We start from the raw sequence: 14,688 nt of genomic DNA on the forward strand, positions 1-14,688 counted from the left end.
TAGATGATACTCTGTCGGAAAAAAAAAACACTCGAGAATTTGTCTCAGTGTTGCATGCAGAACGCAATAGTATCATTTAGGAAAAGAGGTAGCCGGGCGAAAATAACGCTGAATGGTAGGGGGTACTCGGGTTTGAACCAAGGACCTCTCGATCTGCAGTCGAATGCTCTACCACTGAGCTATACCCCCGGTCGAATGCACTTCAAATTTTAACGTATGGTGGCAACGGAGATTATTAGATGATACTCTGTCGAAAAAAAAAACACTCGAGAATTTGTCTCAGTGTTGCATGTAGAACGCAATAGTATCATTTAGGAAAACAGGCAGGCGGGCGAAAATAACGCTGATCGGTAGGGGGTACTCGGGTTTGAATCAAGGATCTCTCGATCTGCAGTCGAATGCTCTAAAACTGAGCTATACCCCCGGTCAAAGCACTTCAAATTTTAACGTATGGTGGCAACGGAGATTATTAGATGATACTCTTCCGGGAAAAAAAAAACTCGAGAATATGTCTCAGTGTTGCACGCAAAACGCAATAGTATCATTTAGGAAAAAAGGCGAAAATAACGCTGAATGGTAGGGAGTACTCGGGTTTGAACCAAGGACCTCTCGATCTGCAGTCGAATACTCCACCACTGAGCTATACCCCCGATCGAAAGCTTCAAATTTTAACGTATGGTGGCAATGGAGATTATTAGATGATACTCCGTCGGAAAAAAAAAACACTCGAGAATGTGTCTCAGTGTTGCATGTAGAACGCAATAGTATCATTTAGGAAAGGAGGCAGGCGGGCGAAAATAACGCTGATCGGTAGGGGGTATTCGGGTTTGAACCAAGGACCTCTCGATCTGCAGTCGAATGCTCTACCACTGACCTATACCCCCGGTCTAGCGTTTCCAATTTTAACGTATGGTGGCAACGGAGATTAGTAGATGATACTCTGTCGAAAAAAAAACCACTCGAGAATGTGTCTCAGTGTTGCATGTAGAACGCAATAGTATCATTTAGGAAAAGAGGTAGCCGGGCGAAAATAACGCTGATTGGTAGGGGGTACTCGGGTTTGAACCAAGGACCTCTCGATCTGCAGTCGAATGCTCTACCACTGAGCTATACCCGCGGTCTAAGCACTTCAAATTTTAACGTATGGTGGCATCGGAGATTATTAGATGATACTCCTCTGTTTAGAAAAACACTCGAGAATGTGTCTCAGTGTTGCATGCAGAACACAATAGTATTATTTAGGAAAAGAGGTAGCCGGGCGAAAATAACGCGGAATGGTAAGGGGTACTCGGGTTTGAACCAAGGATATCTCGATCTGCTGTCTAATGCTCTACCACTGACCTATACCCCCGATCGAAAGCTTCAAATTTTAACGTATGGTGGCAATGGAGATTATTAGATGATACTCCGTCGGAAAAAAAACAGTCGAGAATGTGTCTCAGTCTGGCATGTAGAACGCAATAGTATCATTTAGGAAAAGAGGTAGCCGGGCGAAAATAACGCTGAATGGTAGGGAGTACTCGGGTTTGAACCAAGGACCTCTCGATCTGCAGTCGAATGCTCTACCACTGAGCTATACCCCCGGTCAAAGCACTTCAAATTTCAACGTATGGTGGCAACGGAGATTATTAGATGATACTCTTTTGGGAAAAAAAACACTCGAGAATGTGTCTCAGTGTTGCATGTAGAACGCAATAGTATCATTTAGGAAAGGAGGCAGGCGGGCGAAAATAACGCTGATCGGTAGGGGGTATTCGGGTTTGAACCAAGGACCTCTCGATCTGCAGTCGAATGCTCTACCACTGACCTATATCCCCGGTCTAGCGCTTCCAATTTTAATGTATGGTGGCAACGGAGATTAGTAGATGATACTCTGTCGAAAAAAAAACCACTCGAGAATGTGTCTCAGTGTTGCATGTAGAACGCAATAGTATCATTTAGGAAAAGAGGTAGCCGGGCGAAAATAACGCTGATTGGTAGGGGGTACTCGGGTTTGAACCAAGGACCTCTCGATCTGCAGTGGAATGCTCTACCACTGAGCTATACCCCCGGTCTAAGCACTTCAAATTTTAACGTATGGTGGCATCGGAGATTATTAGATGATACTCTTCTGTTTAGAAAAACACTCGGGAATGTGTCTCAGTGTTGCATGCAGAACACAATAGTATTATTTAGGAAAAGAGGTAGCCGGGCGAAAATAACGCGGAATGGTAAGGGGTACTCGGGTTTGAACCAAGGATATCTCGATCTGCAGTCTAATGCTCTACCACTGACCTATACCCCCGATCGAAAGCTTCAAATTTTAACGTATGGTGGCAATGGAGATTATTAGATGATACTCCGTCGGAAAAAAAACAGTCGAGAATGTGTCTCAGTCTGGCATGTAGAACGCAATAGTATCATTTAGGAAAAGAGGTAGCCGGGCGAAAATAACGCTGAATGGTAGGGAGTACTCGGGTTTGAACCAAGGACCTCTCGATCTGCAGTCGAATGCTCTACCACTGAGCTATACCCCCGGTCAAAGCACTTCAAATTTCAACGTATGGTGGCAACGGAGATTATTAGATGATACTCTTTTGGGAAAAAAAACACTCGAGAATGTGTCTCAGTGTTGCATGCAGAACACAATAGTATCATTTAGGAAAAGAGGTAGCCGGGCGAAAATAACGCTGAATGGTAGGGAGTACTCGGGTTTGAACCAAGGACCTCTCGATCTGCAATCGAATGCTCTACCACTGAGCTATACCCCCGGTCAAAGCACTTCAAATTTTAACGTATGGCGGCAACGGAGATTATTAGATGATACTCTGTCGGAAAAAAAAAACACTCGAGAATGTGTCTCAGTGTTGCATGCAGAACGCAATAGTATCATTTAGGAAAAGAGGTAGCCGGGCGAAAATAACGCTGAATGGTAGGAGGTACTCGGGTTTGAACCAAGAACCTCTTAATATTCGGTCGAATGCTCTACCACTGAGTTAAACCCCATGTTCATGGGCGACAAATTTTACGTAAGGTGTCATGTCGGATTATTATATGATACTCTATGGTCGGAAAAAAACTCGAGAATGTTTGTTAGTGTGTGTGCTGCATGCAGAACGCAAGAATATAATTTAGGAAAAGACGTATCTAGGAAAAAAAAATTCTAGTTCGTAGGGATGGGGAACTCGGGCGTGAACCAAGGACCTCGCGATTTGCAGTCGAATGCTCTTCCACAGTGGTATACCCTCGGATCAAGGGAGTCTAATTTTAACGTATGTTGTCAAGTCAGATTATTAGATGATACCTCTCGGGGGGGGGGGGGGAACAACCGAGAATGTGTCTCAGTGTTGCGTACACAACGGAATTCAAGGCTGAAATTAACAGAGATTTGATTTATTAAACGCTTTGATAAGTAAAATTAATATAATTATGTAATAATTAAATATATTATATATATATTACATAATAATATATGTAATTATATCAAATTCGGTTTGTAATCAATATATCAAGTTTAAACTTGTGCAGGGTGAATTAGCAAAAATCATCAGATTTCAAAATTATATAGGTATTTCTCGAATGGTATTTATTTTTATATAGGTGATTTTCCGAAATAGAAAAAAAACAACAGAACTATAAGTAATATGCTGATATAAAGGTGGAATGCATTATGAACAATATGTAAACCGGGACACATGGTCACTCTGAGTAGAGGAGGAGGGAAGTTGCTGATAAATTTCTTGTCAAAAGGTGGTCGTGGTTCAAAATGTTTGAGAATAACCGCCCCCCGAGGATCGAAACATCACCCATAGAAAATTCACATCTTGTTCTTATTAGTGTTTCTAACTAACATTTTTTTTATCCCTGTGTGTGTTTTTCTTTATTTTCCCTCATGCAGTATGTTATATTCGAATTATTTTCTAGCTTAAGGGAGGTCTTTTCGTATGTTTAAACCACAGCGCATATTTATAGCGGGGTACGTAATAATAGAGATGGAAATGTATTGAAGTGAATGGGACATAATATCGGTGATTACGAGAAATCGTATGTTATATAAACGGTGTATGCAATATCCGGGGTATAAGTGCACTCGACTGAATTTATTCATAACAGAAAATTTACAATTGATTGGTTGATCAATAAAATTCATTTTTTTAAAGTTTTATTTTATACAAAAAATACACGCTTTTAAGACAAATAAAATTTTAATTGGTTGACGCGTTTCGGCTCTACAATGGAGAGCTGCCATCAGGACCTCGTGATCTGAAATCACACAAATGAGTCGTTGGAGGGGGTGATGTGGGTATGGTTGGTCGTTCGGAAAGTTCGCCTTTGTATTTGTTGGGGCCGAGTGGTATTTGGATGCGAATTGGGACGCCACCTGTTGCAAACTGTTGAAAATTCTGTCTCGACTGAGGTTAATAAAGCCTGTCCACACACACAAGCTGACGAAATAGGGGTGGCGTGTTCCTTCCATCATTAACGAGGAAATCCTGGCAAGTTGTGATGAAGTATCCCTCGATAAAAATCCAGTTCGGAATTATGTGTTGCTTTCATGAAAACAGACGCTTTCTAAAAATCAAAATTATGTGAAAATTGCTTTCGGTGTTCGGGAACTCGAATATTAAGATTTCTCTAGTTTGGCCAATATATACCCTTTTTCGTAATTCTTGCACGGGATGAAGTAGATACTAGATTCTTCGGAGGGTGAGATAGGATCTCTGAGTCGAGAAAAGGTGAGTTTAGTTGTTGGCTGGAATATTGTCTGGAAGAATTTCTTTAGGATGGATGAGATCATGAAACTTAAATGGAAGAACGACAGTTAACGAAACTTAAATGGAAGACAATTAGAAAACTTTTTTGACTCAGGTGGGAGCAAGTTGACCTCGAGGTCCTGATGACGGCTCTCCATTTTAGAACCGAAATGTGTCGACCCAGTCGATCAATTAAAATTTTATTTGTCTTAAAAGCGTGTCAATTTCTTGTATAAATTAAAACCAGGGAAAGTTCTAATTTTTTTGATAACAATAAAATTCAGTTTGATTCACACTGTAAAGTGGTTTACTACACAGCACGTTTTTTGTATTACACAGTAAGTAGCTTTCAAGGCAACTCCATTAACACTTTCGGAAGGTAGAAAGTGCAAAATAGCGATGCTATTAAACATCCTCGAAAAAACAAAAATTGGTTAAGAATTTTTAAAAATATATCGAAGGTGGTTTGAGCGAAACATAAAGGCGCGTATACACTAGCGCGCGGATCATGCAATGAAAGCATTCGCAATTCACACTGGTTCAGCAATTTGTACGGTGTTGTGAACGATTCTTGAGCTGTTTTCACACTGAACCCACCTGGAATCGGTTTTTTTCAACGAACACAAAGGAACTTTGTGTGCCCACGAGCGGATTAGAACCGCTGCAGGGGTTCGTGCATTGCAAGATCGGTGCGCTAGTGTATACGCGCCTCTAAATAAGAATACCGTTGTAGCGGAGTAGAGTTTATGATGTTTTAGACCATAGTTTTTTCCAACCTTTTTTGTCCCATCGCCCCCTTCTTCAGAAATTTTTTCCTCCCATCGCCCCCCAACGCAATCGAACCCATAGGATCCTATGTTATACCCGTATCTTCTACCGCCCCCTGAAACATTCCATCGCCCCCCCCCCGGGGGGCGTTAACGCCAACGTTGGGAATCACTGTTTTAGACTATACACAATTCCAAACAAGATTTGAAAAAAAGTATCGTTGTAAAGGGATTCATCATTATATCGAGTACCGTTGTATTAAGGTTTCATTGTATACTAAATGCTTACCGCATAAACGCTCATCACTGTTATCCCCGCAATGGTTATAGCCATCGCATCGAAGTTGCTCGTTCACACATCGTTTGTTGTTGCATACGAAGTACAATGAGGCATTACAAGGAAAGTCTATAAGAAATAATTAAAAAAAATAATTTTTGAAAGAGTATTATATTATTACTACGCAGGTACCCAGGCTGGAAGGTACCCAAAAGTAACGGATTGTAGGGATGGTTGGATGGAATCATCCACGAGTAGCCATTCATTTTAGTTGCAATAAATAAGGCAACTCAAGTTTATTTGAACGTAGGGTTACCAGTCCTCATACGTTTACCCCCGGACTGCTCGGGTGGGTCAACAATACTACGGTATATTTTGTTGTTATTATCATTATTTTTAGTTGAAATTATTTCTTTCGATAATTTTGCGATTATTAATTAATTTTACCAATAATGAAATTATTTCTGTCGCTAATAAGAAATTATTATTATTTTTTTAATACTTGAGTTATTTTCTGAAATTATTTTTTGTTTCAGTAATTTTGAAATTATTCTTCCAATAATTAGAAATTTTTATATATTTTGAAATAGTTTAAATAATTCTGAAATTATATCTTTCATTATAATTCCAAAAACATTTCTTTTAAAATTTCTCAATTATTATTAATTTTTTTTTCCATCGAGGTATTTTTCAGCATTTCTGTAAATTCTGTAATTAGGAAGGCCTTTCTTTGGATGTTGACATTTCTGTCCTAAAGTAAATGAAATTGGGTGGATGGGGGGGGGGAATGTTCGTTATTCGGTTCCTCCAACTTGTTCAGGTGCCTCTACGGGGATTATTAAAATGTTTTTCGATTTAATCGCCTTTCAATCTTTTTAGCTATTTTTTCGAAAATGTTTGGTGGGCCACGACAAGATCTGAAGGCCATGTGTTGAAGAACCCTGGATTAATATATCGTTAATGAAATTTCGATATAGTAGGTCTTAATGTCAGAGGCTGAAAAAGAATAGCAGTTCCGTTATAGTTCGTAAGGGTTACCAACCGTCCTCCTTTAGGAGGACATCAGGCCCGTCATTTCGGGGGGTCGGGGGCCATTGCCCCCTCTGGCTTTTGAAAATACACTAAAAATGGTATATATATATGAAATTATAAATACACATTGAGTACACGTTCTTTGACCCCCCCCCCCCCTCCGCTGGAAAAAGTTGAAATGACGGCCCTGGGGAGGACATATCTTCTTTTTTTATGTCACTTCAAGCGTCCTGTTACGTTTCGGAAAATTCACCTTTTCGTCCTTTTCGGGAATTATTTTTCTTTTTTTCCCGGGAAAATTTTTTTCCCTCCACTTACAAAACACATATTTCTTCGTTGGTCTTGAGTGTTTTTGTGTTTTCCGCACATTTTCCGGCACGCATTTACCAATAGCCGTCGAAATTCCCAGAATTTTTTCTGTTTTTGCTTTTTTTTAGCAGTTCTGCTTTAGAGTAAAAGGGGAAATTAATTGTCGTGACAGGGTTTTTTTTTTTGTTTTTTGTATTTTTTTTAATTCGTCAGAATAGTGGCGCCATCTATTGTAAAAATTGTGTGAAGTGACGTTACTAAGGGTGCTCGCGTCCTCCTTTTTCAGTTTTAAATCCTAGTAACTCCCTAGCTCATAGCAGCATGGTTTTGGTCAAAAATTGTTGCTGTTCTTGAGTATAGTGGCGCCATCTGTTGTAAACAGAAGCAAGTGAGTCGTTATCAAGTCCCTCCCCAAATGTGATAATCGTATTTGCCGATCGATAAACTTCAACAATGTGAACAATGTGTGTACACCCTTTTTGTAGCTTTGCCGTTGTCGGAACGGTACTTTTGTTAAATCAACGGAGCATGTGTGGATGGATTTACGCAATACAAGCCATTACTTTTGGATACCTTCATCTCAGACACTTTGTATACAGCGTGCATAGCTAACTCCTCGAACCGCAAATTACTGGCGAACCGTTGATCCTAGAGGCATACTGCCAGTTAGAAAAAGTATTCAAAAATAACGTGTAAACAGATAAGTCATTCATGTTGCAAGGGGTTTTGTATAGCTATTAAAATAAATAAATAAACATTTTATTTTGACACCTTGTGCTAAAAAAAAACACGGTAGACACACCTAGAAAAACACCTAGAAAGCTGTTTCCCCCCCTCTCAGCCAACAAAAGAAATTCTAAATTTCCAAGTGCAATATTCGCTGAGATATTTTAATTCAAGAAATAGAGAAAAATTGGGAGGAGAAAAAAAAACTGTATAAACAAACGGAAAACGCCTTTTTACCATCGATTATGCTGTTCTTTTCCAACTTTCTTGGATTTTTTAATTCAAATATCTTAGCGAATTGAATAGATAATCTTTATATATTTTTTTTTAACTTTTTTCCGTGGAAGTTCAGAAACGTGGAGGTTTTTTTTGCATCAAAAGAGACAGGGCGACAACTTTCTAATTGGGGTTTTTGAAGTTAGGGGTGTCCATATGAAAAACTAATATTTTTATTTAAATAACTATATGAATGACGTGTCTGAGGTCCACACATTATTTGTATGCTTCTTCTAATATTGGAAGTATGCCTCTAGAATCAACGGTTCGAGGAGTCAGCTATGTACTCCCCAACTTCGAGGCGCAAATGCGAGTCGATCTCCCCGTTAAAAAGTCTCGCCGCAGAGAGCAACAGACCTTCAAACAGTACAAGTATTCAGTCATTACACTTCACTCAGTTCACTGGCAGCACTGAAAAATCAAACACTACACTGGATACGCACTCAGACTGTTAGGTACACACACTTACACTTCCGACACAACTCACTAGGTAGTAGATAGTAAATTGCCCATGGGGCGATAGACCTGAGTTGTGCTCGGTTTTAAAAAAAGAAAGCTATGTACCCTGTATAATGTCGAGGAAAGGATAAAAAAATTCATTAAATTTACCAACCATTTTTAAGCGATTATGTAAGCATGATAATGTGCATGACACGATTGTAAGTGCATTTCATAAATCAAATGCTGCGTTATCGTACTTACTCGTGTATGTTGTAGCCACCAATTCGAACCCCTTGCGGAAATCAGTTTGTCCAGGACCTGATTTAAACGTTATAGTCACTGGACCATCTCCGAAAAATTCTTTTAAATCATCGATTTCCCCTCTCACATAGGAAAAAGTTCCATCATCATATTTGATCTGAAAAGAAGATATTTTATAATCCCGGCAACTTTTTCAATATCTTAAGACCTTAGCTTGTGCCACAATGTTGTTAATTGTTACCAAACAGCTTCTGCTTATGTAATATGTGAAAAATGGGAATCAATCATTCCGCCATAAAAAACCCCAATAAAAGTATTTCTGAATGTTCAGAACTAGACTTGAGGAGGTACAGAGGGTGCGGCAGGACGTAGAGTTCCTGTAAACCAGCGGGCCGACTCGCCCGCAAATTTGAGCAAAGGTGTATATCATATTATCGCTATAGCAATCGCTGTTTCCCCCATCCTGCTATCATTTTCAACGATTAGGAGCTGTGAAATCAGTTTTTTTTTTGTTCAAAGATGGAGGACTAGGAGACTGCTTTCCATTATAGGTCGGAATTACGCTGTAAAAGTATGATAAAAGATCATTTGGAAAACTTGGAGAAAACAAACCAACTAATAAGCTTATTGGTTAAATTTGCTCGAATGTAACTGATACGCTTATTGGTTGTATTTTTCAAGTTTTATAAAAGAACTTTTATCAGACTTTTATAGTGTGCTACTGGCTATAGACACTTTAATTGCACCGGCAGTAAACGTTGGATAAAAATACATAGACTACGTACAGTGTTTTAATTTTACTTTTAATTACTTCACAAAGACTGCTTAAAATTTTATCGCTCGATAGAATGGGAAAAAACAATGTTACATCTTACATAAACAAATACACTTATATACAGGGACCTCTTATAGGTTAGAGTTTTTGAAGGGTCTTCAAAAACTCAAATGCCGAAGCCTTTGATAGGCAGCCTTTCATAGATTTTCTATTAAATGCATAGAAGAGAGAAAAGGTTGATGCGAGGGCTTTGGATACACCTCTGAGCTCTTGAGAGAGCCGTTAAAAAGGGCAGATAAATTATTTTCACACAACGGAGAATTTTGTTTTATACATTTTATACATCGGGCCGCAAAATGCTTAAGTCCGGCCCTGCGTATGTCCAACCATTTATCAGTATATGCATGTATGCTACGGTAAATGTAATAAATCCGGTTATTCTGCATAATCACCAAGCATTTTGTCAAGTTAAATTTTCAAAATAAAGTTTCCTAATTTTATTAGTTTTACTGGCGATTATGTATAGTTTTACCCAAGCGTCGTTGGTAAATTTGATAAGTACTAAAAATTATCACTTTTACCGACGATTATGCAGACTCAAGCGTCGCGTTGTTGGTAAACATGATAAATCGTACGATATGATATACCATAGATGATAATTCGTACATGTATTGTATCATTATACCAAGGTACGATCGTAAAATTTGTTATCATTATATCGGGGTCCGACACATTAAACTCATTTGGAATTTTTTCATATTTATCAAATTCACCAATTACGCTAGGGTGTTATGCGCATTCACAGATAAAGATGATAAATTTCAAGTATTCATAAAATTTACTAACCACATTTGGTTATTATGCATAATCTCCGGTAAAAGTGATAATTTTTTAGTATTAATCAAATTTACCAACGACGCTTGGAAATTATGCATATTCACCGGTAAAAGAGAGAAATTTATGAAACTTACCGAGACGATTGGTAAATATGCATAGTAATCGGTTATTATGTATGATAACCGATTTATCACATTTACCGTAACGTATATTATATCAGTACTCTCGTTATCTGCATTTCCTTATTAGTAAGTTGTACTCCCCTTACCTGCTTACCTCCAAACTATCCTCGGACGGACGCAAATCGATCATTCGAAGTGAGACGACCACTCCACACGATATGCATTTCGGAATCAGCCTAATACTACAGCTCATATTGGGAGCGTAATAGAAGCTGTGCAGTCTCAATAACGTTGTCGAATTGTGATCCATAGTTGGATCGTTCAGTTGTATTTCGTCATGCTCACCACTAATGCAAGGTGGTGGCATGTAAACTAAATGAGAAAGAAAAGGAAAGAATTAAGAAAATTATTATTATTATTTTAAATGACTTTTATCGCATAAAACAAGATTTATCAAGTAAATTTTAGATTTACATTCTCGAGTATAAAACTAAATTTTGTTTGAATCAGAAAGCATTAATGTAATAAAGGGGTCTTCAACGCATGGCCATAGGTAGCTCTTAAAGCTTCTTTCTTTCAGTGGCCCGTCGACGTTTTACATAGCGATAGAATACGTATATAGAAATGCTAAAAAAAAATAAGCTCAGTGAAAGTATTTCAAAATTGGTGGAAGAAGTAATTTCAAAATTTCTCGTGGAAAAAAAAAATTGAAAATTACTGGTAGATAACATTTCAGTTATTGATGAGAAATAATTTCATAATTATTGAAAGAAATAATTTTAGAATCAGAGGGAGAAATGGTTTCGTGACTATTGAAAGAAAGACTCAAAATTGGTAGAAAAAATTATTTCTCAATTCATGAAAATTTATATTTGACGAAAAAATAAGTTCTAAAAAATAATGAAAGTTCACATTTAATGGAAAAACAATTTCCCAGAATTAATGAAAATTCATATCTGATGAAAAAAAAAAATTTTTAGAACCCATAAATATTTTTTCATATTTAATCTCACAATAGTGAAATTCTTATGATATAGCTCCCTTTCTTCGACCCGGAGCCCCGGGTCCCGTTGGACGCACTGCTTAAGACGCAACTGCGTGAATCTAGATACCGTAGCATGAATTGTTGACTTTTGGGCGTCATAGAAATTCGTTTGAAAATGTCTGAAAGGTTGAAGAACCTGATGTTTCCCATCACTTACATAACCTCTTCGAGTAAAAGCTGTTGGCGATAAATTTGAATGCTCTGCATTAGACGTAATAGAGAAACCTTGTTCCACATTAAAAAAGAAAGAAAGGGAAAGAAAGAAAGAAAAGAAGAAAAAAAGGGTGGAAGGAACAGTACATAGATATATTGGATAAGGAAGTATTAGTACAGTGTCTTGTTTTCTTCGCCCTCACCTACAAACTTGTTTTTTTTACTTGTTCTCTTTCTCACGTCTATGTACAGTATATAATAGAAGGATTTTTCTGAGAAAGATACATTATATATGTGCCTACGTTTTTGTGGGGGGGGGGGGATACCGTAGAGAACGGGAGGGGGGGGGGATAAAGCTGAGGAGAACCACTGCTATGGTTATCAGTTGATCGTTATCTCGTTCAGATATCACGGTGGTAGTGGAAGAACAGAGATGGGAAAAACACACATAAAACTTTTTTCTTAGGGTTACAATAAGTCTCCGCGATCAGGAAAAAAAAGAGGTTGAAGTCAGCTCGATTGAATTTATTCCACTGGCATTTGGACACAATAGTACGTCCCTGATCGGAGAGAAAGGGGTAGTTAATACATGTTACAATACGATTTATACTATTTCTTCCCCTGTCACTTTTACAGATTATACATTTCAAGTATTATTTGTGGTTCAGTGTATACTAATACCCGAACTCACAAGTAATCATGAATGTATTAATGAATGTTCTCGAAAATGTTGACGAAAATATGATTATACAAATACAAAAAAAAAGCAAATGAACCAAATTCAGTTAAATCAAGGGTTTTTAACCTATGGGTCGCTACCGAAATGTGACTCGCAAGTTCTTCTGATATGTGAGTTGTACATCAAACCAAGCATTCTGTAAATAAGTAATGTTTATTAAGCATTTTTATATCCGAAATAGAGCCATGGATCGCGAAGTTGGTAGTGTTGGTGATTTTGGGTAGCGGCTGAGAAAGGTTATGAACCCCTGAATTAAATAAAATAAAAAGTGTGTGGCTCACCAATATTTGTTGCAGAGCACAAATAAAATTTTAGAAGCAGTATAAAAATGATCAAGGATGGCTTTCGAATGGCTTCCATGTCCTTATATTATGATCTGAACGATTTCTTTTATTTTTCTTCGAAAAACAACTCTATTCTCTTACATTATCATGAAAAAAGTTAAGTGTCTTAGAAACCGTCACAATAGACAGATGCCTATTTATTTGTTACAAAGGATAACACATGTGTAATTTTTGTTTTCTCTTCGTGTAATCAAATTCACTCACTATCTTCTTTTCGCTCATCGATTGTCTACTTCAGAAACTGCTTGTGGAGTGACGTTTATCAATTCGTGTCAAATAACCCCACAGTTTTGGAGCTAAAGTAGTGACGCACGATAAAAAAAAAAAACATTTGCTTGCGGAACGGTATTTCATAGAAAATTGGAAAAAGCGCTAAAGCGTCATTCAAATTCTTTAACATTACAAAAAATACAAATGTCTATTAGGATTCACTTTAAAAAAATAAGACGGTTAAAACTAGAGCCCGGATAAAATGCAAATGCATAAATGCATATGCAATTGCATATTTTATCACTTTTTGTAATTACTGAATATGAATACACAGATTCACCGAAATTTTAGATTAAGTGCATATTTTTACATTTTTTATCCATAAATCTTTTATTGCAGGCCTACTAATGTTTTCAAGATTATTTTATCTTTGTATTCTTCAAATTTCTTCAATTTTGGCAAGAAAATATTTCAACATTGAGTGTTGTTAATTTTAGGGGAACATTTGTAAGCATTTTTAAGTGCATATTTTGTCGTGCTAAATGTATGTTTTTTCTCATTTTTTGAGCATATTTTGCAGTTTTACTGCATATTTTACTTTTCTCTTAGGAAGGGGGATTGCACTATAAAATTTTGATAAATAATCTTTTATAAAACTGAAAAAATTCAACTAATAAGTGTATCGGTTACATTCGAGCAAATTCAACCGGTGATCTTTTTTTATGAATTTTTTAGCACTTTTGGCATATTATTTTCATTTTTGCGTGTATTTTCCATTTTTAGGCCCATACTTTACAAATATTAGATGAATAATAAAAAAAGAAGCTCCAATTTTTCGCACATATTTTCTATTCTTAATTTTAGTGCGCATTTGATCTTTTTTTTGGTGTATATTTCAGCGTTTTTTAGAGCATAGTATCGAGTTAAACTCGGTAATAACGTCAATTATTCTCGGTCCCGGCTGATTCCCATAGAACAGCGTTTCTCCCCTATCGTCCGCGACGATAACATAGGTGGTCGGCAGGCTTGATGAAATTATTCACACGTGTATAAATAATCGGTATTAGAGAGAGAGAGAGAGAGAGAGATACATATATGGATTCAAATAAAATTATACCTTTATACTTGGGTTTACCATACATCATCGAGGAGAATGCAGGAAATTACTATCCTAAATACAGGATGTCACGGGATTTTGCCAAAAATGTAAATTTCTTGCTTTTTATGCAATTTGTTAATTACTGCTAAAATTGTTGAAGGGTGTGGGAAATGAACGGTTTGTACAAATCGCGCCAAAAAAAGGCCTTTCTCACGCGAAAAAAAATATTCATATTCAAATCATCTCTGATATACGTAACGGAATGATATTTCATTGGGAAAAATGAAATTCGGTTAACTGGAATCTTAAATTATAATCCGTAAAATACGGGACATCACCGTTGTCATCCAAAACATTGTCAGAGGTACTCATTATCATCAATGGTGATTAAAATTCTAAAAAATTATGACAAAACGTTAAGCCTGACCAATATGTGAGATGGTTTTTTAGTTTTGAAATAATTATCAAAATATAATTTATATTATGAAAACGTTGTGTGTGTGTGTGTCTATATATATATATTCACGACTTAATAAATATTA

At 37.1% G+C, this 14,688-nt stretch overlaps 1 protein-coding gene and 10 non-coding genes across 11 annotated transcripts in view; all 11 read right to left on the minus strand.

Annotated features, from left to right (window-relative positions):
• The window catches only part of LOC149086638 (uncharacterized), a 24,507-nt gene extending 11,504 nt beyond the window's left edge, over positions 1–13,003 (minus strand). The window contains exons 1-4 of the mRNA XM_089231043.1: positions 12,775–13,003; positions 10,711–10,928; positions 8,823–8,979; positions 5,790–5,906 (exon numbers count right to left, since the gene is read on the minus strand). Coding sequence (XP_089087169.1) covers positions 5,790–5,906; positions 8,823–8,979; positions 10,711–10,928; positions 12,775–12,853 — 571 coding nt within the window. The 5' untranslated portion in view covers positions 12,854–13,003. The remainder of the gene's footprint in view (positions 1–5,789; positions 5,907–8,822; positions 8,980–10,710; positions 10,929–12,774) is intronic.
• Positions 118–189, minus strand: TRNAC-GCA (transfer RNA cysteine (anticodon GCA)). The gene has a single exon. It is a non-coding gene; the product is annotated as a tRNA-Cys (tRNA).
• On the minus strand, positions 353–424 carry TRNAC-GCA (transfer RNA cysteine (anticodon GCA)). Its single transcript has one exon. It is a non-coding gene; the product is annotated as a tRNA-Cys (tRNA).
• On the minus strand, positions 579–650 carry TRNAC-GCA (transfer RNA cysteine (anticodon GCA)). Its single transcript has one exon. It is a non-coding gene; the product is annotated as a tRNA-Cys (tRNA).
• Positions 813–884, minus strand: TRNAC-GCA (transfer RNA cysteine (anticodon GCA)). Its single transcript has one exon. It is a non-coding gene; the product is annotated as a tRNA-Cys (tRNA).
• TRNAC-GCA (transfer RNA cysteine (anticodon GCA)) lies at positions 1,046–1,117 on the minus strand. The gene has a single exon. It is a non-coding gene; the product is annotated as a tRNA-Cys (tRNA).
• Positions 1,512–1,583, minus strand: TRNAC-GCA (transfer RNA cysteine (anticodon GCA)). The gene has a single exon. It is a non-coding gene; the product is annotated as a tRNA-Cys (tRNA).
• TRNAC-GCA (transfer RNA cysteine (anticodon GCA)) lies at positions 1,746–1,817 on the minus strand. Its single transcript has one exon. It is a non-coding gene; the product is annotated as a tRNA-Cys (tRNA).
• Positions 1,979–2,050, minus strand: TRNAC-GCA (transfer RNA cysteine (anticodon GCA)). Its single transcript has one exon. It is a non-coding gene; the product is annotated as a tRNA-Cys (tRNA).
• TRNAC-GCA (transfer RNA cysteine (anticodon GCA)) lies at positions 2,445–2,516 on the minus strand. Its single transcript has one exon. It is a non-coding gene; the product is annotated as a tRNA-Cys (tRNA).
• Positions 2,679–2,750, minus strand: TRNAC-GCA (transfer RNA cysteine (anticodon GCA)). The gene has a single exon. It is a non-coding gene; the product is annotated as a tRNA-Cys (tRNA).
• Positions 13,004–14,688: the final 1,685 nt, after the last annotated feature.

Source organism: Pholcus phalangioides, unplaced genomic scaffold (genome assembly GCF_987345545.1).
Source record: "Pholcus phalangioides strain wild (caught in Gottingen) unplaced genomic scaffold, Ppha-v1.0 ptg000004l_1, whole genome shotgun sequence".
In the NCBI taxonomy this organism is placed as follows: domain Eukaryota; kingdom Metazoa; phylum Arthropoda; class Arachnida; order Araneae; family Pholcidae; genus Pholcus; species Pholcus phalangioides.